Source organism: Crassostrea angulata, chromosome 1, assembly GCF_025612915.1.
Source record: "Crassostrea angulata isolate pt1a10 chromosome 1, ASM2561291v2, whole genome shotgun sequence".
Taxonomy (NCBI): domain Eukaryota; kingdom Metazoa; phylum Mollusca; class Bivalvia; order Ostreida; family Ostreidae; genus Magallana; species Magallana angulata.
The window spans coordinates 46,162,283-46,189,501 of record NC_069111.1 but is presented as its reverse complement, the minus strand read 5'-3'; the positions used below and the strand labels follow the sequence as shown (position 1 = coordinate 46,189,501).

At 33.4% G+C, this 27,219-nt stretch overlaps 2 protein-coding genes and 1 pseudogene across 2 annotated transcripts; all 3 read right to left on the bottom strand.

Moving 5' to 3' along the window:
* Positions 1–7,621: 7,621 nt before the first annotated feature.
* On the bottom strand, positions 7,622–10,136 carry LOC128184911 (uncharacterized). The gene is made up of 6 exons (XM_052854866.1): positions 9,923–10,136; positions 9,680–9,732; positions 9,440–9,571; positions 9,013–9,127; positions 8,863–8,916; positions 7,622–8,764 (listed from the first exon to the last, which is right to left on the bottom strand). The coding sequence occupies exons 1-6, from the start codon at positions 10,012–10,014 to the stop codon at positions 8,311–8,313; spliced, it is 900 nt and encodes a 299-aa protein (XP_052710826.1). The 5' UTR covers positions 10,015–10,136; the 3' UTR covers positions 7,622–8,310.
* Positions 10,137–15,384: 5,248 nt separating this feature from the next.
* On the bottom strand, positions 15,385–19,691 carry LOC128191352 (uncharacterized). Its single transcript, XM_052863424.1, has 6 exons — positions 19,452–19,691; positions 19,196–19,248; positions 18,955–19,086; positions 18,630–18,738; positions 17,883–17,929; positions 15,385–17,744 (listed from the first exon to the last, which is right to left on the bottom strand). The coding sequence occupies exons 1-6, from the start codon at positions 19,487–19,489 to the stop codon at positions 17,293–17,295; spliced, it is 831 nt and encodes a 276-aa protein (XP_052719384.1). The 5' UTR covers positions 19,490–19,691; the 3' UTR covers positions 15,385–17,292.
* Positions 19,692–23,501: 3,810 nt separating this feature from the next.
* Positions 23,502–25,369, bottom strand: LOC128165022 (uncharacterized; annotated as a pseudogene).
* Positions 25,370–27,219: the final 1,850 nt, after the last annotated feature.

The window sequence follows — 27,219 nt, the reverse complement described above, 5'->3', positions numbered from 1 at the left end:
CGTAGAATAATGACCCCCCTAGCTGAAGAATAATTGTATTTTTCTGAAGAAAAAAGACCCAGGGGTTATTTTTCTTCATGTTAAACATGAAGAAAAATGACCCCCTTAAAAAAATGACCCCCAGTAAACATGAATAGAAATTGGTTACCCCGTATCCAAGATATGACTTTGAAATTACTTAATTTTTCACTCTGTTCAACTGATTTTGAAGTCATAAACACCAAACTTGTAAATAAATCGCTGTATATAGTTTTTCATATCCGTAGCAAGTACGCGTAAAACACTCTGACATTGCCAAAAATTGATTGTTAACAGTTACGTTACTTCTTTCGTCGACATACGGCGGGAAATGGCGCAAATAAATAAAAATTCATACACAATGAGGATATTGTGTGATAATTAACGAACAATAATCATGAAAGAATAATTGTTGTCATGATATAAGCAATATTCATTGGTGAATTGTCAATCGAAGAATGATACATGCAAATATCTTTATGGAAAAAGACTAAGGGGGCAGGTAACGTACGAATATGAATATATACTTCTTATTTATACATTTCTTGGGGAAAATGATTTTTTTTTAAAATCATTCTGCGTTAGTTTTGTTTTCTTCTACGTAATACATGAACATCAATATTCTAAACATTTGTTGTAATGTTGTTTTGTGATCATGAATAGACTTTTAGAGCAAATTTGTGAAGAGTACCTGACTATAGTAAATATTAATAGATAATAAACACTGATCGATTATAATAACAGACAGATTGATTCTAAAAGCGTTGATAAGAGGTTAGGGCCCATGTTAGGGGTTTATATCCCGCTTGATTTTGATCACACGATCTTTATTGTATCCAAGGTTACCAATGCTCATACAAACTATTGAAGCATTAATCATCTTGATATTAACTAAACTTACTAAAGTATGCCGAGGATAAAGTAAAATATATTTTCTGTACGAGTACTCTCAGTACTTTGACGGTTTTCCTTATTGGCCATTAACCTCTACTGGCGTAATGGCTGCTGTCAGTGCCTACTAACTTCAGCTTGGTTATAATGCCTAATAGTGGAGTAAACTTTTCTTATTTTTGGTTTTATTAATAATTCTTGGTGATGAACTAGTATACCCAGCAGTTTGTATTGGGGAATCCTCAATGCAAGTATAATTCATGAACAATATGAAGTATATAGAAGATACGACGGCGAAGCGCGAAGATGCGAAGACGAAAGTGCTAAGTTGCGAAGGCGAAGAAGTGATACAACTATCGCTTCTTCGCCTTTGCAACTTCGCACTCTCGCCTCGAATCTTCGCGCTTTCGCCTTTTCAGCTCACCGAGACGAAGTCAATGGGAGCATATGATATACCCCCGGTGTCGGTGTCCGGAGCTGGTTAAAGTTTTAGTTGCAGCTTCTGTATCTAAGCTATTACTTGTCCCCTCTTCACAAAAATTACATGGATGATGCATCTGGACCTACTGAATTTGGTTCCTAACTTTCAGATGCTGGAGGAGGTTAAGGTTTTTGGAGCAGGTTAAAGTTTTTGTTGCAGGTGCCCTTTAATAGCGATATCTAAGTTACTGCTAGTCCGTACTTCACCAAACTTGCATGGATGGTGTATCTTATGATACTGATGCACCAGACAGGCTTGAGTGCTGAATCTGAGCTATAGGTTTCGGATCCTGGAGGAGGTTAAGGTTTTTGGAGCTGGTTAAAGTTTTAGTTGCAGGTGCCCTCTAATGATTATATCTTAGTTACTACTGGTCCTAAATTCATTAAACTTGTATGGATGGTGCGTCTTGTGATACTGATGCACATGACAGACCTAAATGCTGAATTTGAGCCACAGGTTTCGGATGCTGGAGGAGGTTAAGATTTTAAGAGCTTGTTAAAGTTTTTGAAACAGGTGCCCTCTGATGAAGATATCTTAGTTATAACTTGTCCTAACTTCACCAGACTTTCATGGATGGTGCGTCTTATGATACTGATGCACCTGACAGGCTTGAATGCTGAGTCTGAGCCATAGGTTTCGGATGCTGGATAATGTTAAGTTTTTTGGGAACAGGTAACATGTTTAATAGATAATAGTACTATTTCAAACTTGCATAGCTGATTAAACTGTAATATGAATGAATCGCAGATGTAACTTCAGATGCAGAGGAGGTTTAGTTTTTTGGAACATGTCACATGTTTTATAGATGATAGCTTGCATAGTTGATTTAACTATATTATAAATGAAACGCAGAGGTTGCTTTAGATGCAGAGCCTGATCTCCATTATCAAGGATGCTTGAGAAATCTCCTACCTCACTCAAACCTGCTTGATAGATAGATGTGGTTGTTGTTAAATGACGTAACATGATTCCTATAATATAGTATTGTATGATTTGAAACACTATTGTTTTAATAAGATACAATATAATACCATATGTTATATTGTAAAAAATTATATGATACGATAAAATATTGTATCAATTTTTTTGATATTTTATGATATTATTTTATTTTCATGCATTATAACGTATTCTATCATTGGTTCTCTTGATATCACGTGTCGAAGTATAAAAATGCGAATTGACCTGTACTTTCTAAAAATAAGCTTTAAAAACTCGGATTGACCTGTATTTTCTAAATATAGATAAGGAAAATTCTGCTCTAATGTTAAAATGAGTTTGATTGGCTGGCCTGATTCACCCCAACCAATCAAAATTCTCTCCGCGTAAACAAACAACAAAGATAGAAGTTGCAGACGTTAAAGTAAATCGTCGTTTTGCGACAATTAATGACGCGGAAATGAAAGTTATAATGGAAAGTTTTGATGCAAGGAACACTATAACAGGGTAACTGCAACAACCGTTAAGCTATTTCGGGAATATCTCGAGTCGAAAGCGGATATTTCGTAAATTTCGAGTGCGAGAAGTGAGACGACCTGCTAGCTAAATTTTACATGGAAGCTAGAACGAAGGATGGAGATATGTATAAACAGACTTCGAAAATAATATAACGAATGTAGCCCTTTCATGAGGTCGATCCATAGATATATCGACTTCACAGAAAAGCATATCGACCGAGCACGAAGTGCGAGGTCGATATGCTTTTCTGTGAAGTCGATATATCTATGGATCGACCTCATGAAAGGGCTATATTTGTATAATAGGATGTTGTATCATGATATTGTTATGTATAATATTGATTTTTATGCTACAATATTGTATAATATTATATTGTATGATTTATTAATTATTTAATCACATGATACTATTACATATGATATTGCAATATATAATATTGCATCCTATGATATTATATTGTATATTCTATGATATTGTATCATACAGTATTGTATAATATGATATTGGTTTCTGTAATATAGAATTATATAACATGAAATTGTATATATGGTATTGATATATAATAAAATATCGTATCATACGATATTGTATAATATGATATTGGTTTATATGATATATTATCATATCACATGAAATTGTATTTTATGATATGATATATTTTTATAATATGATTGTATTATATAATATTTTACTTTATCCCATGATATTGTATCATTTATATGATACAATGTATCAAATTACATTGTATTATACATGTATAATACAATATCATATTATGTATCAAATATGAAACAGTATCATACAATACTTATAATATTTACATTCACTTTCTTTCCCTCTATTAAATTGCATTGGTTGATTTGAGTGATATTTACGCACAACACAGAAGACCCAATCACCAAATCTGGTGCGTATGAATACATTTAGTATTCCTTCAGTATTTCTCGAAGAACAAGAACTGACTCTTCTCGCGACTTCAAACCGGATAACGACCTGATATTATACATACGCTGATAAATATTTCATTGATGTAAATATATTTTGACACTGAAATGAATTCAATTGATTAATTTCTTAGTTTACCAAGAGTAAATACATTAAATTACAGAAAGAAAAATAAAATTGTGTTATTTGAATTTAAAACGCTGTGCACTATTTTTGTCAGCATATTTCGGCTGTTCCAGTGGCCATTCCGTTAATTTCGCATTACTCGTTGAATAAGACAGAGCTTTTTTAAAAAAAGTCATATTTGCGGGAAGGAAATACATGTTTTAAAAACGTAAATATAAGCATTGATTCATTTTTTTTTGGAAGATGAGGTCTTATAACTGCAACGATGAGTGCAAACAAATTTTCATAACGCGCTAGCGCGCGTTTTACAATTTGTATGCACACACCGTTGCAATTATGAGACCACATCTTTCAAATAATAATGATTCAATGCTTAATTATACAATATAATATCATATGTTTCAATGTTATGATGTATTATTGCAATATGATATTGTTTCAAATAATACTATATTGTATTATGTTTTATGATATTCTATTATTTGATAAAATACAATTATAATGTATAACACATTTCAATGCCATATCATACGTTACAATATCATATCACAATTAATTTTTTACGGTATTTTATGGTAATATATAATATATATTGTAAGTTTGATAGGATGCAATTTTTATTTTATATTATTGTATTGATTAACATATGAACATATGATTATCATACAATTTTTAACAGATTATATACGATATTATTTCAAAACAGAATCCATGAATATCCAAGATCACAAAGGATGGTTTTCATATAATATGATAAAGGTGGTCTCATAAAGGTGATGCCTCATAAAGGTGATGCCTCGTCTCGGTGAGCTTTGTAATCTGTGATTACCCATGTTTTATAATTGCGGAGCTCTCCATCGTTTAAAGGGTTCCGAGGCATATTTTGGATTTTTTTTTATATAAGATTAATAAAAAAAAATTATCGAGGAGGATAGGGTCCGGACTCCCTCACCCGTTTTTTCTGCGTAAAATTAATAATATTGAATTTTCCGGGGGGCGGACCCCTCTCCCCCTCTAGATCCATGCATGAGCAAGGGGTGTCGCAAAATGAAATTAGAATGTTACTGTGTCGGTCCACGGTAAACAGACAGCTTGTAAGTGACAGGAGTCTAGAAGTGCATATGTACACATTGTGGCGGACATTAAATTTTGTGTGGAGTAGATAAGGACATGTAGGAGTTACAGATTTATTAATTTTAAAATTAATAAATCTATAAATAAAAGTAATTAATTTGTACAATAATTAAAACATAATTATATTAATTTAATTATCAATAAATAATTAATTTTATTTATTAATAAATAAAAACTCCTACAATTAGGCATAGCCAGCACTGGTTAACATATATGTTACATGTACACATTAAAATATTTATAAACATTCATAATAAGCGCGATGGCCTAGCACATGCGTACCAAAAATAGCATGGATTAATCGGAAAACCTTGGCGAGTACGGTGCCTGTATTAAACTCTATGTAATCGACCGAGACTTGCTGAATGCAATCAAAAAAAGCAAAGGCGAAAGTGCGAAGATGCGAAGGCCAGAGTGTAAGTTGGAAAGAAGCGATAGTAGTATCGCTCCTACGCCTTTGCACTTCAGGCATCACATCTTCGCGCTTAATCGTCGCATCTTCGCACTTTTGCTCCTTCGCCTTCGCACTATCGTCTTTGCAACTTAGGTTGAAGGGGCCCTATCGGAACACCATAGATATATGTAAATGAAATTGTTAAGATGACAACCATACCCCGATGCTATACGTCAATATCTTGTTATAACGGAATGATTTTTATTTTCTAAGATATACCCATTCTTTCACTTTAAGTTTATTTGAATATGAATTATAATTTCTGTTACTTTCTGTAAACTGCAGCAGTTAAAATTACAATAGTGTAAAGACTATTTTACAAATAATAAAAAAAATATACTGAAAATTTTAATCTACAAGGGGGTCATTATTCTACAGGGGTCACTTTTCTTCATGTGGAGTGTGCTCATTTTTATGAAAATGACACTTATTCTTCAGGCAAAGGGGTCATTTTTCTACGTAGAATAATGACCGGGGGTCATTTTTCGGCGTAAAATAATGACCGGGGGGGGGGGGGTCAATATTCTACGTAGAAAAATGACCCCCGGTCATTATTCTACGGGGGTCATTATTCTTCATTACACCGGCAATTTTTTGAAAACGGAAGACATAAATATAGTTTTAATGTTTAGTTATTGTAGCAATTTCTTAGTTCTCCCGTATGTAACTTTTTGGACTTCCGGTACAAAACTTCCGGTTTACACATGCAAAATATTAAAAGAACCCTTGTTTTTTTTTATTTTTGGATTATAAACGAAGAAATTTTGGAATTAGATACATCGTGCTATTTTTGACTATAAAATAACAAATTTTGGAATTAGATATACTTCATGCTATGATTTACAAAACAGTTAGCGACATCTTTTTTTCTATCTCTTACTGTTTTCGAGATTTTAAGCTTAAATTATAATTTTGGAAAAAGGGGGGGGGGGTGAAAAAAGTAAAAATTAAAATCAACGACAATTTTTAAAAAATGAGGTATGGGAAATGTTAAAATTGTCATAATCAACATATAGTTTAAGTTTGGTGTAAAACTATTGAGAACCTCCGGTTTTATAAGTTGATAAAAAATAGTCTATGGGAGTTTTAATGTTAAACTAAATTCACGCGTGTCACGTTTTCTCAAACATTTTAAATTTTAAGCAATTATTTTTATATTTCATATAAAAAGAATGATTTTTCTTACATTTTAAATTAAAAAAGAGAAAAGGGCTTGTCGAACAGCCCTTACTTTTTGTTGAAGACAAAAAAAGTTCTAGTTTCTAATCATAATAATCATATATAATGGATATTGAAGATGTACTTATATAGATATCGATGTAAAGAATAAATCCCATATAAAACTGACGTTTACTGATATCATTATATCCATACGTGCCATACGTTAAGGCAAAAATCAAGCTGAAATGTCTCCAGCTGTTCAAATTCATTCAAGAAATCAGGAAGATTGTACGTGTACATCAGGAACACTAGTTTGAGAGACAATACTTAGATACAGTGCTATTTATAACATTGGTCTAAGCTTGCGTGTACATTGGTTGTGATTTCCAGTTGATTTTGAAAGTTATGAAAAGTATTTAAGGGTGAAAAAATCTTTGACCAGGAAGATAGTGCTATTTATAAATCTTTTAAACTTGTTCCTAATTAGGTTTCTCGCTGACTTTCTACAGAAATATGTCAAGTACATTGTTAAATTTTGTTGAATTGTCGCCTCGCTCAATTTGCATTTGTTCAAGGATTATATTATTCTTAGCGTACATGTATCGTGTTGCAAACATTAAAACTAACCACTTCAATGTACACTAAACAACATTGTATTTAAAAAATACTATGTGTCTGTCACACCAACTCAGATACTGACAAATTTAAAATAAATCTTAATTTTCATCTCAGTTTTTCCCACATTGAAACAGCATATATCAACTCTAAAGGGTTTCATGAACCTACATGGATGTAAATAACTATCATTTACTTCAGAAAATTATTTTCTGAAACTTTTTAATGAATTTTTAATTCGCATTTAATGATGAAAAAAATAATTGATAATATATATAATTTGTGTATTTTAAATAATCTTACATCAATATTTTTACAACAGCGATGTTTAAGTCGTGATATTTGTGAAGATACATAACAAACAAAAATTGACGAGAAATCAGGGTTGTTATAGAAAATATTTAATCAGAATATCGGATGTTGAAAAAACTCCAATGTAAGGACCATGAATTGTTGTGTTTGTGTACTAGAAATTAAAATATTCATCAGTTTTTAGCAAACAAATTTGGATATTATTTTTTAAAAATTTACACAAAGTCTTTATGTTTAAAAATACATTTATTCATGAATCTTTTAGTGTTTTTGTTACGTGCACATATAATTCTTCATACCTGTTGATGCATGCGTTGCCTAAAACAGGATTTTGGCTATGATAGAAGTATCATAGACACTTATTGATGAATTTTTAAATGTCTAAAGTCAAACAAGTCGTACATCTATTCACAATGATGATTGGAATAAGAATTTTTTTTTATTTCTTGTGTTCTTTATTCCTTTCATATTCTCCTTTTTATGGCCAGTGGTGAAATTGGCTGACCAACATTTTACTATCGAATCCGGTGTTTATTCTCCTTGGCGGTGAAACTGAAGAAAGTGTTGTTAACATTTACAGCTTTCACTTTCTTTATTCAAGGTGAGAACGAGCTTGATTATAAGCATGTTTTGATATTTGATTTATAGTGGTAAAAAGAAGGACATTAAAAAGACGTTTCTATTAGTGTGGGGTTGCTTAAGATAATTCAAATGACTATAAATGTTCTATCAGAATAGTTCGATTGTTTGTACCCCCCTTGGCCTTGCGGCATTGATTTGAATATATATCATGGTGTGTATCCGACATATCTATCTTTAGATCAGAGCATGACTTTGATATTCTCTTATTCTGCCTAGCAAGCTGAGATACACTGACATAGCAATCGTCTTCAGGAAATTCGGACGTCGTGACGAGCGGCATTTTACTTCTAAAACGTGCATCAATTGCACTATAATATTGTTCAGGGATCTCGCTAATTGATTTCCGCCCTTTGAGGAACAAATGATTATAATCCATTGAACTTAGTCTATTTTCTGTAATTTCCCTGTTATAATTTCCTTTATCACCAAGGAGCATTCGAGATTCTCGAATATCATCGTAGTTTTCCTGAAAAACTTCATGTTTTCCATAAAAGGGTAATAAAACCTTAAGAAAAGAATTTTCCTTACTGTTTAAAATCTGATGTTGAACGAGAATATATTTTAATAAGATTACCTAATTATCATTTTTTATTAATATATCTGAAAATGAAAGGCATACAAAAACAAATTACCTCTTGGAGTATTGGTGGGATGTAAATTTCTTCGCAAAATAGTATGCCTGAAAATCAATTTCAAAGACATATCTACATGTTGTATTAATTAATCTTTTGGCCTCACCGAAGTAAATTTGATTGGTTTTCATTCATTGTCTTACCATCTATAAATCATGACACCGACAAACAACAAGGCGAGTGATAACATGGCTGATCCGGATCCGATCACCAACAAAAGCATTGTGTTATGACACTCTGTGCTACTGTCCATTTCATCTGGTCAATTCACATATTAAATAAAAATATAAAATTTCAAAATACAATCTTTTTAAATCATAAGATTTGCCGTTTTCTTTTAAGTCACCAGGATCAGAAAACGAGATTCATGCATGAAAATCTCGCTATGATGAATTTAAATTTTCTCTTCCTGCTAGCACGGATTTGTGTTATTTAAATAATAATTATGTTCATGAGCAGACTATATATTTGTGAATACTTTGAATCCATTATTATTTAAATATTTGTGTCAAAATCATATTTGTTTCGAAATCATAAATCATTGCTATACCAGTTTAAAAGGGAACTCACCAACGAATCTACAACCGAAGTATCTGTCACAGGTTTCATTGTTTTGACAGTCACATGGATTTTTACATAGACGTCCAAAGAAATTACATTTGCATGGGATTGAACAATTAGGCCCAATTGCTCCAAAACATTCTATAATAAAAAGAAATACAAAAACACCTCTTCAATCATATTTTTTTTTTTGTAAATGAAATTGAAAATATTTCAATAAAACACATGCATTAACCAAACAGAGCGCACGTTTACATATTCCATCTTCACTATAGTATCCTGTACAGCATTTAATACTCCCACTGAAATAATTTTAATATTTAACGGTTACTCAGCAATAAATCTGAAAGACTCCAATTCTGACAATAATTCTAGTTCAACAGTTTTGACCAAAACCCTAAAAAAAGAACGTAAATCAATTTTATCTAAAATATATATCCAATAAAAATTAGTCAAAGCTTAGAACTGACGCAATTCATAAAGCATTTTCACTTTTCTTCTCCACATATTTCTTTCGAAGAACTTAAACTTTGTTCTTGTATGGACTGCACAATTAACAATGTTGTTAACGCATATTCTAGCATTTCGGCAAATTAAATTCAATTATCTTTCACTGCGGTATAACTCCATTTTCCTGGTTTTTATCCTGATCCTCTATTTAATTGTATCAAACATCACTCGAATTATTTTCATGGCAATCGACCAGGCGGCAAAATATACCTGCATCGGGAGATCCAAACACATGAGTTTATCATCACTTATGATATTTAACATAAGAACTTACTGACTGATATTCTGATAATTGTTAAACCAGTTTATCATGCCTTTTTTAAGTAACCTAGTATGCCGATTTTAACCAGACGCTGGCGATTTTGTTATTCGGATTATTGCGTGGACCATGAGGTCCACGCAGAAAATATATAAGTTGCGTGGACCATGAGGTCCACGCAGAAAATATATAAGCGAGGTTAAACCGGATGCTATGGGGAAAATTAAGCCTGCGCATGAGATAGCCTGGTTCCTGTGCGTAATGGGTAGCTCAGGGAACCAGACTAGCACACGTTTATCTGAATCGGGTTTGGGATTCCGTGCCATATGCACACATAAGTTCAAAGGCGCTGTAATTGTAAAGTTGTCGGTAAACAGTACAGAAATTAAGTATTCCTTTTAAAGAAATGATTGGCATGTGATATGAACTATCAGTATTATGAAAAAAGTTAATGTTATGCCGAAAGTATAACATGCATCAAATAGCATAATTTGCAATGTTTTGTTGTTTTCCAAATACACATGTAACTTAACTTTACTTTTATAGGATGCAAGGCTAGAGAACTTCCCGATTAAATTTTTTTAAGCATTTAAGTAAGATTGAATAATTATGTCACTGGATAAAAGTTTAAATCTCAAGAAAAATGCATTAAAATATGAAGTTTTTAATTTACACAAAGCTTTCACTGCATAGTTAACAAAGTAGTGCGAATCGTAATGTGTGTGCAAATAGTATAATTCACCGAATACCTGATACTATACTCGCAAACTTCAAAGATAGATCATAATTATTTTAGAAGTATGAACCCTTTAAATTCTGAGATAAAAAGTCAGGGCTATACATACATGTATACGTAATACAACGTACAAATTTAGTGGTTAAAAGCAGAGGGCTAGAGTCGGTGGAATATCTGATAATCTTAACTAAAGGCTTTCACGTTTTCGTAGGAAACACATGCAAAGGGTCCACGTATTGTAGTCCTTTTTTAAAGGACAGCAACTTGTTTTTGTAAATGTTGCCATAATTGACCTTTCGTACTTTTTTCACAAACGACAAAGTTTTAAGAGGGTAGCTTTAGAGCTATGGTGACCTATGGAGAAAGTATCATTGCAAGTATTACCGGTATATAGACATTTATCCTGTGTTTCGCTTTTAACACTGGTGTTACAACGAAGCGCATTGAAGTGGTAAAATTTTTCGTTTGAATGGAATGTTCTAACTTTGTATCGAATGTCAATTGCTACATAAGTCACGCCCATTTCTTTTGAAACGAGGAAAATAGTATTCGTCACAGAAATTTTCAGAAACAGAGTTAATGCTTTTTTATTTGATCGACAAAATAGAGGTTAAACATTATTTTGTTCATATATGTACGTAGATAAAAACACTTTTGGATAACACAAAGTTTTGAATTTATGATAACGTCAAATAAAGTAGTTTAGACACAAACTAATGAAGTTTATGGATCTAAAAGCTAACGGAAACGGAATTACGGGACCAATAGAATATATAACATTTGTTCATCGTTTTTATTGTATATTTTATTCTTTATATCATTTAAAATAAAAACCGACAATTAATCAAAGTACTGAGAGTACTGAAAGACGGGGTCTTGAAAGTTTGAATTTGTAATTGTCCTGGATTTCCTCGAATATGCTTCCAAAATTTATGAGTTTGAATTAGTTGTTACAATCTATGTTAATTCGGCTTTTTTGCAATGTTCTGATACTTTGTCTAAATTTTACTCAATCCCGGCCCTCATAATTGTAGAAAATTGACACAACGGTGTATTATGTAAAATAAGACCCCAAGGAAAAATTAAAAAAAATTACTACTAACCGGGAAAATCAAACAACTATATCAAAGTAGATAATTTTAATCATTAGATTTATTCAATTTTGTGATCCAAGGGAAAATCCACAAGTCGGACGGTATCCGTAATAAAAGTTTTATGAAAACCCCGAAAACTCTAAAACCGCTGAATTAACAAACAAAGTGAACATTTGTATACCAATAACAAACACAGGCACCTGACGTTAGACATTTTTTTTTTACAATAAGATTCCAAGAACTTTGACAATAAAAAGATTTGTCACGGTCGCCATTTTGATTTTTAAGTTCGACTTATCTGACACGATTTTCTTCATTTACGATTCATGCAAAATTAATAGGTAAAAATAAATCCGTTCGCCACTTACTACTTTTTGTGTAAACTCGTTCATCACCCTTCATGAATTACGATACAAACGTTCCTTTCATTAAAAAACATACTCCGAAAATCAGAGACATAAATAAAAGAGATTATCAACTCCGCCATCAGCGTGTAAATGTTACGGGGCCAATCTTACTTTGAGAACTACAAGATCAACAGCAATCTTGTTTAAGTCATTAAATTTGAACCTGATAGTGAACATGAACATGAACCTGTTAATATTTTAAGCATGTTTTATTTATGAAATATTTACAAAAACTCTTTGTTTAGTTAATAAATTACTTTTTTAAAACTTATTGACTTTTCACAAAGTAATGGTAATGCATTACTTCCCTCATGTAATGGTAATGTAATGCATTACTTCAAGAAAATTAAGTAATGGTAATGGCAATTTAATGCCCTAATTCATGAAGTAATGGTAATGTAATGCATTATTTTACAATGTAATTCATCCCAAGCCTGATTCCAACTAAGCCGGAAAACATGAACATTAACATTTAACTTGGTTCTTCAATCGATAAGATTGTACATATTATATGATGTATAAGCCTTCCAAAATGTATAATATATTATAGATTTTGCTTACAATGCATTGTTTAAAATTTAAATTCAGTTTAATCAACTAAAGAGCCAACGAAAAAGGCAAATTCAGACTTGTTTTTAATTTCTTTGTACAACATTCCATTAGAGACGAACAGCAGTCATACCGCAAGTAGACTGGAAGCCAATGAAACACCTATTTAATTTGTAAAACATCTGTGTATAACCCGTCCCGATTTTAACTTCGGCTTGCGCATGAAGTTTGGTAGTATTAAGGTGAAAGATTGTCAAAATAAAATTCATAACTTTTCAAAAATGACACATTGCGTTTGGGAACCTTAATTTCGATTCCACCATCAACCTCTTCTATTGATTAATGAGCTCGTACACCAACTGAATCGTCAACGGCGCTGTGCATTCAGTTACGTTACTCATTCCACATTTGAACCCGAGCAAGAATATTTTGATCAATAAAACTATTTGTTTATTTTCTAAACAGAATTTTATTTATACACAGAGGACTTAAAAAGATTTATCAAAGACAAAACAATGCTAACGTAGATGTCAAATGATCAAAAAATTAAACAACAAAATACTATATGTGAGTTTTATGGATTTATTGGCGATAATGGCCACGGCTACTTGATATTAAAATGAATACAGAATACAAGGTGAACCCTGGGATCAGCTGTTTACCCGTAAAAATTATACCTTATTCATTTATACTTAAACATATTATATAAACCATTAAAAGTCCATGTGAGCACTACTGGTAAGCTGAAATATTCGCTGGCAAGCTCAGCATTTGTCCCCACGGATTAGGCAGCCGTGACGGATGGGGTCGACTCTTATGGTGGCAGCTTCATTCTGAAAAATTTAATCCACAGAGCCAGAAAACATCGAACCATGAAATTGTATTCAATTTAAATAACATAAAATCCAATAGGACCACTGGATATATGAAGGGGAGAGGTGGGTGGGTCAAATTCAAAGCAGCGACTGATGGGATGTTCTGCAGGGAGTCTGACGTCACAAGTTCAGGCTAATATCCAAAGTGCACGCGATGACCAGCTAATATGCGTAAAGGTCCCCAAGGGTTGGAGGGTTATTATTATGGTGAAAATATTTAGCTTTGATAAACTGATTTAACTTCGACGAGTTAAATCCAATAAATGCGTGTTTTTATAATACATATTTACTGAAATGCATGAAAACTTTCTGCACTATTTTCTTGCGCGTAGACTCAATTCATGTGTTCTACGCGTCCCTTCCGGTTTGAGACTTCGGCTGACGGTAAACCAATAGACGGGGTCACGTGACCCCGTCTAAAAATCGTATCTTATTCATTTAATGTATATAATAAAAACTTACATATTAACCCCGAGTTTTACAAAACAATAAATCTGGCCTCATTTTCTCCAATTCCTAAATTTATGATCTGACTAATACAATTTTTGAAAATACTATTAATTTTTTACCCAAAAATATGAGGAAGATACAAAGAATATCAGTACCTTTCCGAGAGATTCTAACAATGAATCAGACTAAAAAATATGTTTTGAAATAAATATTTTTTATAAGAGAAGTATTTCGCATACTTATTGAACTTAAAAAAAAATTTATACAATACTAAAGTGCGGGCATTAAACATTTCAGCTTTGTGACAGACGTTTTACTTCATATAATTGCAGCAAATAATTTTTTGTTGGAATTAAGAGTGTTTTGCATCGAGTTACAATTGGATTATGAAGCGTATGGTTTTTGTACTAACAATTCCTTATGTTCGCTTGATTTAAGTACTTGATGCAACACGTGTTGTACTAAATGATTCACAGAGAAACTCTCCACATTTATAGATGTACGATATTTATGTCATATATATTTTGTAATCAATGTTAATGGTACATGTCTATTAAATTTTTAATTAATTGCAACGATACAATCTATTTTCCGGTGAAAAACATACACTGCAATAAATGTCACGTTTGCTACACTGAAACTACTTTAACAACAAAGGACAAGAGGTGAATTATTTTTGGAATAAAAAAAGGCACAAAACACTTTCACATACGCCTTTTTGATACACATTTGCTAAAAATATGATACACACAAGATGAATGGCAGAGCTATTATAATGTTTTCCAGACCTTTTAATTAAAGCTGCTTCGCCTCAGTGTTTCCCATCGATGTTAATATACAATATTGTTTTGAGTAAGGAGAACATTTACTGCTAATCCGAGTTGTATTTTTATGGGAACCTGATGTACAACAGTATGTTTACAAACCAGACTTTACTGAGAACATTTTAGGACTGCGACATCGGCCTCCAAACGTAAGTACGCTTATGTGTTTAAACATCTCATTAATTAATTAAAGTGTATGTTTTTCTTTCAAAATTGTTTTTTGTACAAAAGAAAAAAATGCATTAAACATTATATTAGAAAACCGACATAATCAAAATATTTACAGTGCATATGTAGTTGCACAAATTGGTGACAAGTTCATATAAACAGTTATCTTTCCCAATATTGAACCATTCTGAGAGTTGAGAACAAAAACAAATGTCATTTCTCTATCTTATAAGATTTATCACAGGAAGTGTTTATCAAGAAACTGATTTCGGTTTCCTCTTTTTTATTTCAATCTAGATCAATACTGTTTCTTTTGATATAACTTAAAAGTTTAAATGATTTATGTTTCCTATATCAATAACCATCAAGTCCTATCAATAAAACACAATGACAACCTAAAATTTAACTCAAGATTTGATTGACTGCATATATGAATTAATTTTTATCCTTCAGCTATGAAATAGTGAAACAATATTTTATTTGATCTCTTATTACTTAACCAAAAAACAAAAAATAATCGGATAATGGCTATTGCGAAACAATGTTTACATTAACACAGATTATAACGTCTTACAGTGTCACAGTAATATTTAGTTAAGGTTTTCTACAAAATTTTTCAAATCTTGGATATCTTTAAAAAAATACTAAAATGTAATGTTTTTGATTTATAATCAAATTGAAATAGATTAAAATATCACTTATTTGCGACGGTGACGTTTTACATGGGCAGTGTAATTTTCACTCGTTTTACTTGCATAGGTGACCAAACATAGAGTAGATTACTTTTATTTATTCATTAATTCGTTATGCATAAACACGATCTACATACGTTAGTTTCTTAAACGAGGCAAACAAGTTGTTAGAACAAGAAAATCAAAAATTTCGATTAAAATCATCTTTAGGCACGTTCTATGGTCAATACAATGAACTTGTCACTAAGTACAATGATTCATTAGGACACGTGCTGACTGACGTCTTTCATACTTGTTAGACCATTATTTGTACACCTGACTGACCACGGTTTCATCCGTTTTCATGATTTTGACAATGAGCAGACTGCAGATGCGATAGTTCGGTAGGTGATGCTTACTCCTCTTAGGCACTTGGTCTTACCTCTATCTTTTCAGAGTTGCTCTGCTTTGAATTTGTATTAAGCTATATGAATGTTTGAGATAGTTGACGGTTTATTATTGTCATTTCATTAATAATAGGTTATACTTAAGCAAAAGCAATCAACATGAATCAAAGTATTTTAGGTTGGTATTTTTGTATCATTCGTGCAGTGTTTTGTTTAAATCATTTTAATTCAACAAGTCTATTTACAACGGCTTAACTTATTATTAGTTAATTTGTATACAATACCTAACTTTAAAAACAATAGAGTCCATTTTCACAATTAATTTTTTTAGTATAATAAAAAAAGATTAACATGATAAGTTAATCTTAATACAACATAAAAGACACGTACTTTATCTAGCAATTAAAAAAAAACAGCCCAATACATTATCAAGACCAATGACATTATATACAACTTCTAGAAACCAGGAAAAGAAACTCAAAAATCAATAAACTCTCATGACTGAAAGCCCTAGAAATCGGGAAGATATTTTGTCAAGGTTTGAAATTTTGCAAGGGTTTTCTAGTGCTTTTGATACTTTAGGATTGAGCTTGAGTGGTTTTAAGATGTTGTTGAGATTCACAACGACCACGTGTTGGATCTCAGATAACCAACAATGACCAGGAAGATTGCGCTATCTGTAAACTTCATTTAAAAATTATTAGCGGAAATCAAAAACTGTGATTAAAAATAACATTTTTCGATCGAAGAATTAAGTTTTTTTCATCCAGTTTTCATGTTTGCATTAAATTCAGATAAATAAATGCTTTGAGTATAAAACCAACGAGGTTGTTAGTTGAATATCAAGCTTATCGAATGCGTTTAAACAATGTACAAGTATTTGCAATTGTCAATAAAACTATATCTTCACAACTATAGATGCGCTATTAAAATATTTCCATTGTTTTTATCCTTTTTGGAATTATAGTAATGATGAATTCCAACGTTATTATATACTTCCGAAGTATCAACAGTTATGTCTGAGCACGATTTTGACATCCGCTTATTCCTCTTTGCATTTTGGGAGAGGCTTACATAGCAATCATCCTCTGGAAATTCAGACAATGTTACGAGTGGATGTTTACTCTTAAAGCGTGCATCGATTGCACTGTAATGTTGTTCACCCATCTCACACATTGTTGTGCTCGGTGTACGCTCTTTGCAGAACAATTGGTTATACTCTGTTGAGTGTATTCTGTTTGCTGTAGTTTCCTTGTTGCCCTTTCCTCTGACGTCGAGAAGCATTTGTGATTCACGAATGTCATTGTAATTTTCCTGAATTGTATCCTGAATACTCGGAACTGTCAAGAAATCCACTTCAAACCCTGCAATGTAAAGATTTTCCTAAATTTTTGTACACCGGTTGTTTAGAGTTTTTTGCTAACAGATTAGTTACATTGAGTATCGTTTTGATATAAAGAGAAATCAATATTCTCAAATGTATTAACTAAAACAACACTTACCACTTGTTTTTTCAGCAGAGTTAGGTTTGTGCTGTAAAATCTTATGCCTAGAAATGATTAGAAAAGTTATGCACTTATTGAAAATTGAGTCCTCCAAGATCTGTTGCAACGATATATTCATTAAATTTTCATACAACCTAAAAGGCAATGTTCCAATGGTATCATTTAAATTTGATGTTAACATCTTATTTCCGTAGCAAGGTCAGGTCAGTGTCAAAGTCATGTCAAGGTCAAAGTCTTCATGTGTTATCAAGATCAAATTAAAACACTACTGTTATGTCATTTCTTTGTTCCAGGAGTCTAGAATACTACATGTGACAGTTTGATATTACTGAGCTTCTTAATATTAGACAATTACAAGTGGTTTAGTACCGATATCCTTCAAAATCGGACGATGAGATTTAATAGCAGTGTTTTAAGTACGATATACACCTCAAACACGTCTGTATGAAACAATATCATAGCGGGCCTCGAAACTCTCATAATTTTTTCATACAATATTGTATTCGGCAGATATTCATTACGTATTATTTTTCGTTTTATAGAATTAAGAGGTAATATCCAAAATATATTTCATATAATACTGTCAAACTGAACTATAGACTTAAAATTAAATACAAATTTATTTGAACATATTTTTAATATAGCGACAAGAGAGCAACGAGATAAGCCTTCTTCTTTAACTATCGAACCATGTACAACTGTTGACCACCGTAAACTGATATATGTAAATATTTTTTTTCTTACCATCTATAAAACATTATACCGATGAATATCAAGGCCATTAATAGCAAGGCAGCTCCAAATCCGACAACAGATAGAAGCAAAGTGTCATTATATTCTGTGCTGATACCACCTTAATATCAAATCAATAAAATGTAATTTTATTCTCGGCTTTAGTAAAAATATGTCTTTCAAAGAAAACTAAAGATTACAAGATACTTTAAATGAAATCAACTGCATGATAACATATTATTCATTGATTGAAAAAATTGGTTCGCTTATTATTCATTAATTCTAGTTATTCTTTAGATGGTGTTTCGAGTTTTGCTCTCTTGCAAAATTAACTCACAAATTGTTTGACAACCAATGTATCTATTGCAGACTTCATGTTCTTGACAGTCACATGTTCCTTTGCATTGATATCCAAATGATTTATTATCGCATGGTACTAAACAATTTATACCGAATGCTCCGAAACATTCTGTTGAATAAAAATTATATAGATTCAATCTTACTTCATATATACTTGAAAGTGAAACAGTAGTACATATATATATACTTCAATGATATTTTTACTAAATAAATCAAACCTATACATCTTCTATCGTGCTCATAATATCCCGAACAGCATTTTATAATCCCGCTGAAATATATTCATGAGAAACATATTTATTCAGCATATACTCAAATAGAAAACTAACACGAATATATATAAAAATAACAACAATTATCGAAAAAGTAAACATTTATTATACTATAGACAGAAAAAAGTATTATTTAATCTGAATAAATGAGAATGCATATCAAATTATCAAATATATTTTGAAAAAATTAAAGGTTACTTACTCTTCTTCGCCACAGCTATTATTAGAAGGTAAACTCATCTCACTAAGTCCTTGTATTATCTATGAAAACAGAAACGTCGTGCTTGCACATTTAGCAATGTTTACATTCAAATTATCATTTTTTATTTATTGTTTATGGATCAACCGCTTTCGGTTTTACTCGAATGCGAATACACATGTAGTATATTGACTCTTCTTTCCTTGTTTTCTTGTTCCAAATGTTTCGTTTTTAAACTGTTGCCACTTATATATGTATACGTGAAGTCACGTGGTTTTTTTTTTAATAGCGAATGACCGATCTGGCACCGATTCATTTAACCTCGTCCAGCAAAAAGACAGGTTTGCTATTTGTTGAATGTATAATGATTTATATAAATGTGCAATTATTGCATCGTTTTAAACTATATTCAAATATATTACACCTACAATTTTGAATTAAATCTAATTGGTAATATGTTACCATTCAACCTCCTTGAAGCTGAATATGAATTCATAATATAATTTGGACGTCAAATTAGTTTCGTTCGCTCCCCAAAGGCCGCTGGGTTATTAAAACAATAAAATGCCTTCTTTGGTGATTCATTCGGGATATGAAGGTAGTGACATTACAGAAAAAAAATTTCTGCAATGATCACTACCTTCATTACCCGAATGATCATCAAAGAAAGCATTTCATTGTTTATATTAACATCTTTCTTTAAGCTAATCGATAAATTGATTAGGAAAAGTAAGTAATATTCACTAAATTACTTTTGATGTACGTAAGTAAGTTAGCTAAAAGAAACAGCCAGATCGTCTCCTGTGAGACTTTGAGTCTGACATCGTCATGATTATCTCGTGCAGTCCGTGATTTTTCCTAAGTCGCTATAGGTTTGGACCAATCGATAAACAGGGCGTGTGAATATCTGTCCTGTCATTTTCTTGTCAGTTTCAGCCGCTGTGTATTTCGACCAATCGATAATTGGGGCGTGTAGATTTCAGTCAGGCTGTTTCTATAGAGCTATGAATTAACTATAAGTTTCCGTAAGAAATAGAGGGAATAATACTTGGGAGATGTAAATATACGTATATATATACCGTTCGAGAAAGTTACGTTCGGTTGCTTTCCGATCGAGACATTCAGGTTGTGCGGACTTCTAAATGCACGAACTACACATTGTAGTAAAATCAAATGTTCTTTTATATTGATGCATTTAAAACTGCAACAATAAATTTTCTGTGATAAGAAATGCAAAAAGGTGACAAACACAATTAGTGCTTTTTATGATCACGACAAAGTGTCGGTAGTTTTAATAGCATAATGTTGGGCAACAAAAAACTGAAAGCAATTTTTTATTAAGAACAAAGTTTTCTTGATATTACATAGTGTTTACATCTAGTAGCATCAATCAGGATGACAGATACAAGATGCAGGTCACCGGATAAAAAATTCCAATTATCAGCAGTAATCCTACACTACCCATACTATCCCGAGAAATGGATATTTAAAATCAAATATAATATGACATACTTTGCACACATCTCTTGAAACAGGTCATATTTCAGTTAAGGTTAAAATAAGTTTTGAAAATCCTTTGTTTTTCAAATTCCGTAAAGTACAATCCTCATTTTTTAATATATTATGATATATGGGTTGTATGAATAGAAAAGAATGGATATAATTATGAATGTAGAATGCAACGCATAATGTTGGAAACAGGATAGGATAGAAGTTAAGTTTTTTATTTATAAATAGCGGAACTGAACAACAGATGCTTCATTTTTTAAAAATATACTTTGTTCAAGCTTTAATGCAAGTAAAACAAACGTAAACCAAAAGTGAATTAAATAGAATGGTTATTATTTTTTCTATTTTATCAAAGATGGTATACAGAAAACAAAACAAGTTTGGGGAATCGCCCAATGAAAAACAACTAGACAGTATTTTATTTTTAGTTTTATTTGGCGATGATTGGCCATGGCTGCTTAAAAATATGTGGGAGCCAGGCATCAATTCTTTCCATATATGGCATCCCTAGCAAACAAGCAAAGCAAAAGCTTGAGCCCTGCGAACAGATGCTCAACTGCTTGCTCACCTAGTCCATAATATATATACAAATGCAAATAACTGTCAATTGATATTGTTGACATTAGCACTACTGGTAAGCCAGAATGCCGCCCACTAATGGAATTGCGTGGGCTTTCTGTCAGCAGCCATGACGATTGGAGGCTATCAAATACATAGTAACAACGAACCAGGCTTCAGCTTGTCCTGCAATGGTCAGAAAGAAAAAGCAGCCGCAAAGAAAAGAAACAACGTACATTTATTAATAACAGTATATCAATTAAACAGCTAATAGGTACGAGGATTGACTCAACCAGGCATAAGGGATATGGGAGGGTGGGTGAATTATTTGCAGGATGACTGATGCAAGTACAGAATGACGTCATAGGTTTGGCTAATAGCCCAAAATTTAAGGCCGACGGTAAGGCCAATGCCAGGAGGCGCAGGTTATTGTGGGAATAATAGTTGTGAAATATGTGCCGGGATTTATGAGTTGATAATAAAAAAAAATGTAAATATGATTAAATCTAGATCTAATTATGATTTCCCTTTGATAAATGGATTTAACTCTGATAAATTAAATCGTATTATCAAAGATGGAATACAGAAAACAAAACAAGTTTGGGGAATCGCCCAATGAAAAACAACTAGACAGTATTTTATTTTAAGTTTTATTTGGCGATGATTGGCCATTGCTGCTTAAAAAATGTGGGAGCCTGGCATCAATTCTTGCCTTATAGGGCACCCCTAGCAAACAAGCAAAGCAAAAGCTTGAGCCCTGCGAACAGATGCTCAACTGCTTGCTCACCTAGTCCATAATATATATACAAATGCAAATAACTGTCAATTGATATTGTTGACATTAGCACTACTGGTAAGCCAGAATGCCGCCCACTAATGGAATTGCGTGGGCTTTCTGTCAGCAGCCATGACGATTGGAGGCTATCAAATACATAGTAACAACGAACCAGGCTTCAGCTTGTCCTGCAATGGTCAGAAAGAAAAAGCAGCCGCAAAGAAAAGAAACAACGTACATTTATTAATAACAGTATATCAATTAAACAGCTAATAGGTACGAGGATTGACTCAACCAGGCATAAGGGATATGGGAGGGTGGGTGAATTATTTGCAGGATGACTGATGCAAGTACAGAATGACGTCATAGGTTTGGCTAATAGCCCAAAATTTAAGGCCGACGGTAAGGCCAATACCAGGAGGCGCAGGTTATTGTGGGAATAATAGTTGTGAAATATGTGCCGGGATTTATGAGTTGATAATAAAAAAAAATGTAAATATGATTAAATCTAGATCTAATTATGATTTCCCTTTGATAAATGGATTTAACTCTGATAAGTTAAATCGTATTATCAAAGATGGAATACAGAAAACAAAACAAGTTTGGGGAATCGCCCAATGAAAAACAACTACACAGTATTTTATTTTAAGTTTTATTTGGCGATGATTGGCCATGGCTGCTTAAAAAATGTGGGAGCCTGGCATCAATTCTTGCCTTATAGGGCACCCCTAGCAAACAAGCAAAGCAAAAGCTTGAGCCCTGCGAACAGATGCTCAACTGCTTGCTCACCTAGTCCATAATATATATACAAATGCAAATAACTGTCAATTGATATTGTTGACATAAGCACTACTGGTAAGCCAGAATGCCGCCATGAGACTATGCACAGCATAGTCTGTGCCACAAGTAGAGCTACACCTATGAACCAGGGCTGTAGGTTGAGATTAATCATTATAAACCATTAATCTATTACAAATTAAAAAGTGAGATCAAAGCACGAGGGCAGGGAAGAATAATGCCCAAAGGCATAAGCATATAAGACAACTACTTGTTGTAGGAGTGAAATTATGCCCTTGCTTGAAATGATAAAGTATATCAATGGTTTATGCATAGTTATATGGTCTGAAAATTGACCAAGTAAGAAAAAACACATACACAAAATTTTTCTCAAGTCAACATGACTGACACCAAGTGGACTAGGTGAAATAACAACAACATGAAGTCACCGTCAAGTGTGACTAACTAAGACCCATTTAGTCATAGCGCAGCCATGGCCCCTCCTCCCCTACTCTAGGCGACGCAAACACAGTGGGGTCGGACAAGAATGTTTGTAGTGCTTGTTGCAAGCGATGCAGAAATAAATCATTGCCCAGGCCAGAAAGATGTACCTTAACCGTGGCAAACAAACCAGGGCTATCAATGCGCAGCTCTGGATATTTTATATATTTTCCACCCAACCTTTTTAGTGCAGATGCAACAGCCCTATTTGTTCGCTTCCTAACCTCTTCTAAAGCTACTGGATTTCTCCCACCCCTCCATACGCCACTGGACAGAATATTAATCTGGAACCAAACTAAAGTGGTGGATGGCATCAGTCTAGAAAGTTTTTCCAAGGCTTTGATAATACTAAATCGGAGTTCAATTGATTTAGCCCCGTTTTGCATAGGGATATTATTGCCTCCGCAATGTATGACCAAAATCTGAAGTGGATCTTCTATCTTAAGCAATGTCTTAATCTTAGAGTAAAGTTCACCCCACCTCATGCTCCCTTTGCCCCGCCAGAAAATGGATGCCTTGTGTCTATCTAGCTGTAAATCAGTGCCCCCGCACAACTTCCTTGCATGAAAAAAAGCATGTTTAATGATGGATGACCCAACAATCCAGATTCTTGTATAATCTAAAAAAATTGACATGCATGCAAATAAAAACATGAGATAAGGTTGTCACCTTCAATACCTTAACATTTTTGAGAGGAGCTACTGTCTTATATAATTAAGCAAGCAAGAAGATTTCCATTTACCCTCAATTGCGATAGACTGCTGACTTGCTCCTGACGCCTAAGCATTAAATGGTGTACCAATACGGAATGAATGTGTCTTGAACACCCTAGTGTCTAAACCTAATTTCTCTAGTAACATATTGAAAACTGATACTACCTGGTATCTAGTCACTGGACTTCCTGAACTATGACATAACAATGACCCCCTACACTTCGGCCTCAACTGTAAATATAACCTAATACAGGACACAGGACAAACAATCTTATGTGTAGACTTAAGTTGAATAGCAGCCCCCTACCCGCCTGATCAGTCTTTGAATGATGAAGGACAATTTTAATTGTGTTGTCCAGTGGTGAATATGACACATTTTGCACTTGGATAGCATGCCCCATATCCTGCTTTGTGTTTTGTACTAAATCGCCCATTCTGAAAAACCCAAAGAATGCTGTAACAAATATAGTTGTAAAAAGTGTAGATTCATAATATGAATGGCAGATGCTTGGGAGGGTCTGGACAATGCTGGTTAAAATCTGCAAGGTAATTGGTTTTCTAGTGTCATGGTGGGGATTGCTGCGCCTCAGGCCCAGCAAAACTTTTTTAAGTAAGAAAGGGTCCTGTCTGGGAAGCCATGTAATTTATAGTGGTAAGAAATACCTGCAATATATGTTTTTATTTTGTCGGCTGAAAATTTCCGCAGTGATAGATATGACACGAAATTTACTACATCTGACTGAGATGTGGGCCAAACAGGCCGACTTTGATAGACTCGACAAATTAAATAAAATGTGTTTACTGCAATATCATATAGTTTGCAGGTACTGTTTGACAAATCATAACTCAATAGCTCCTGGGATCTAAGCTGTAAATCAAGTGCAGAAATGATGCAGGAATTGCTGATGGCTGGCTGTTTGCTCCAGGAAAACTGGCCTTGAATCGATTCCATTGAAAGAGAATCGGCTTGAACATTGTATATCCCTGCTATATGCTTAGCTTTGAACTTAATATCAAGCATCAGACCTTGCAAAACTAATTGCCCAAGCAAATAATGACTCTTTTGGACTTTGAAGTATTAAAATTGAGAATTGAAACTAGGGCTTCATTATCAGTAGGAATTACATGTATTAGCCTTTTACCAGACAAATTGCTGCCCCAAATTACAAAAGCCATAATTATAGGAACTAGCTCCAAAAATGTTATGTCTGAGAAGATATCCGATGCCTTCCAATGGTCAGGCCAACCCAAGTATGCCCAATGATAACCGAAAACTGTCCCGCATCCCAAATCAGCATTACCTGCACTATCTGTATATAACTGGAGATCAAAATCATTCGACCAATTGACCAATGTATATGAAGGAACACCATTGAAATTTTCCAGAAATATTAAACAAGTGTCAATATCCCTTCTCATATCCTCAGTAACTCTACGCCTGTGATAAGGACGCGACAGTCCACAGAATGCATCATACAACCTTCTAACAAATGCCATACTAGCTGGGATAGCACGAATACAGAAGTTCAGCAACCCAGTTAATTCTTGAAGCTCTAGTAAAGTAACTTTGCGTTTTTGTAAAATATGCAACGACTTGAACTTTAACTGCTGAATTTTTTCCAAGGGGATCTTAACAGTCATACTAGATGTGTTAATTTCTAAGCCAAGGTACACTAGACAGTTTGCGGGACCAAGAGTTTTGTCTTCAGCTAATGGGACTACTAGTTCTGCACAAATTTCCCTAAAAACACCCATCAGATAGGCACAGTCCTGTGATCCAGCTTTTCCAGCTAGTAAAAAATCATCTAAATAATGCACTATGTTGCCACAACTTGACCTGTCCCTAAATACCCATTCTAAAATGTTAAAAATTTCTCAAACTTAGCACAGCTAACAGAGCAGCCAAATGGTTAACACTTTTCAATGAAAATCATGGTCTGTATCTTAAAACCTAACAACTCAAAATTAGACTTGTGAATCGGTAGCAATCTAAAGGCACTTTTAATATCAAGGCAATTTATTTGTGCCCAAGGGCCCAGATTAGCTAACATACAAAGGGCTTTATCAAAAGAGGAATATTTGACTTAACACAAACTTGTGTCAATAAAATCATTAAGACTAGATCCAGTTGGGTATGATAGGTGGTGAATGAGTCGAAATGAACTATCATTTTAGGTACCATGCCCACCGGTGACAACCTTAGATTAGGAAGTGGTGAAAATACAAAGCGGCCCGCAACCCTCCCCAAAATTAGCTCCTTGTTGACGGACTGCATAGCTTCCCGCTGCAAACAGTACAAAGATTTAAGGTTTTTAGCATCTGATGCAACCCGTGGACCCTGGTAACCAAGCTTAAACCCATATGTAAAACCCTGTAAAAATTCAAAAGCAGCTAGTCGATCTGGATAGTAAACTCAAGTTTAGAACATTAACCGGAGAGTGAGCAATGCTGCTAAGGTCTAAATTGGTGGGTTGCTTGGGGGGCTCTGGGACGCTGAGGTAGGCCAGATCTAGCATAGGTGGACATGGTTGACTGCATTCTAGGTAACTGAGGGCGCCAGGATGTTGAAACGCTGTTTGGCCTGTAAGTTGAATCAAAACCTGAACCGCGTCTTCATTTGATATAGGGGTGATTTAAAGAACAAAAATGCACTCATGCTTGTATTGACATACAATTTTGTTGCATTGACCTTTATAATTGAATTCATAACATCTAAGGGGGATGTTTTGTGTCACAGACCCTTGAACAGCCAGAGGGCTGTACATATATAAAAGCCAAAACTCTTGGCCAACAACAGCAAATGACATATTTGGATTACATTCTTTTTTCAAATGGAATTGTATGCCATAATCTCTCCAGCCGAGAGCTTTTGCACGAGTAGCCCCTAGTCTGATAGTATGCATATACTTGAATAAAGCTGTACTGCACTCAGGGTGTG

Coding starts and splice junctions, on each gene's coding strand:
- LOC128184911 (XM_052854866.1), bottom strand. CDS start 10,014: ATGCTAGAATATGCGTTAACAACATTGTTAATTGTGCAGTCCATACAA. Junction 9,733..9,922: donor GAAATATGTGGAGAAGAAAA/GTGAAAATGCTT, acceptor AAATTATTTCAG/TGGGAGTATTAAATGCTGTA. Junction 9,572..9,679: donor TGAAGATGGAATATGTAAAC/GTGCGCTCTGTT, acceptor TTTTTATTATAG/AATGTTTTGGAGCAATTGGG.
- LOC128191352 (XM_052863424.1), bottom strand. CDS start 19,489: ATGAGTTTACCTTCTAATAATAGCTGTGGCGAAGAAGA. Junction 19,087..19,195: donor GCACGATAGAAGATGTATAG/GTTTGATTTATT, acceptor TTTATTCAACAG/AATGTTTCGGAGCATTCGGT. Junction 17,745..17,882: donor CTCTGCTGAAAAAACAAGTG/GTAAGTGTTGTT, acceptor TTTACATTGCAG/GGTTTGAAGTGGATTTCTTG.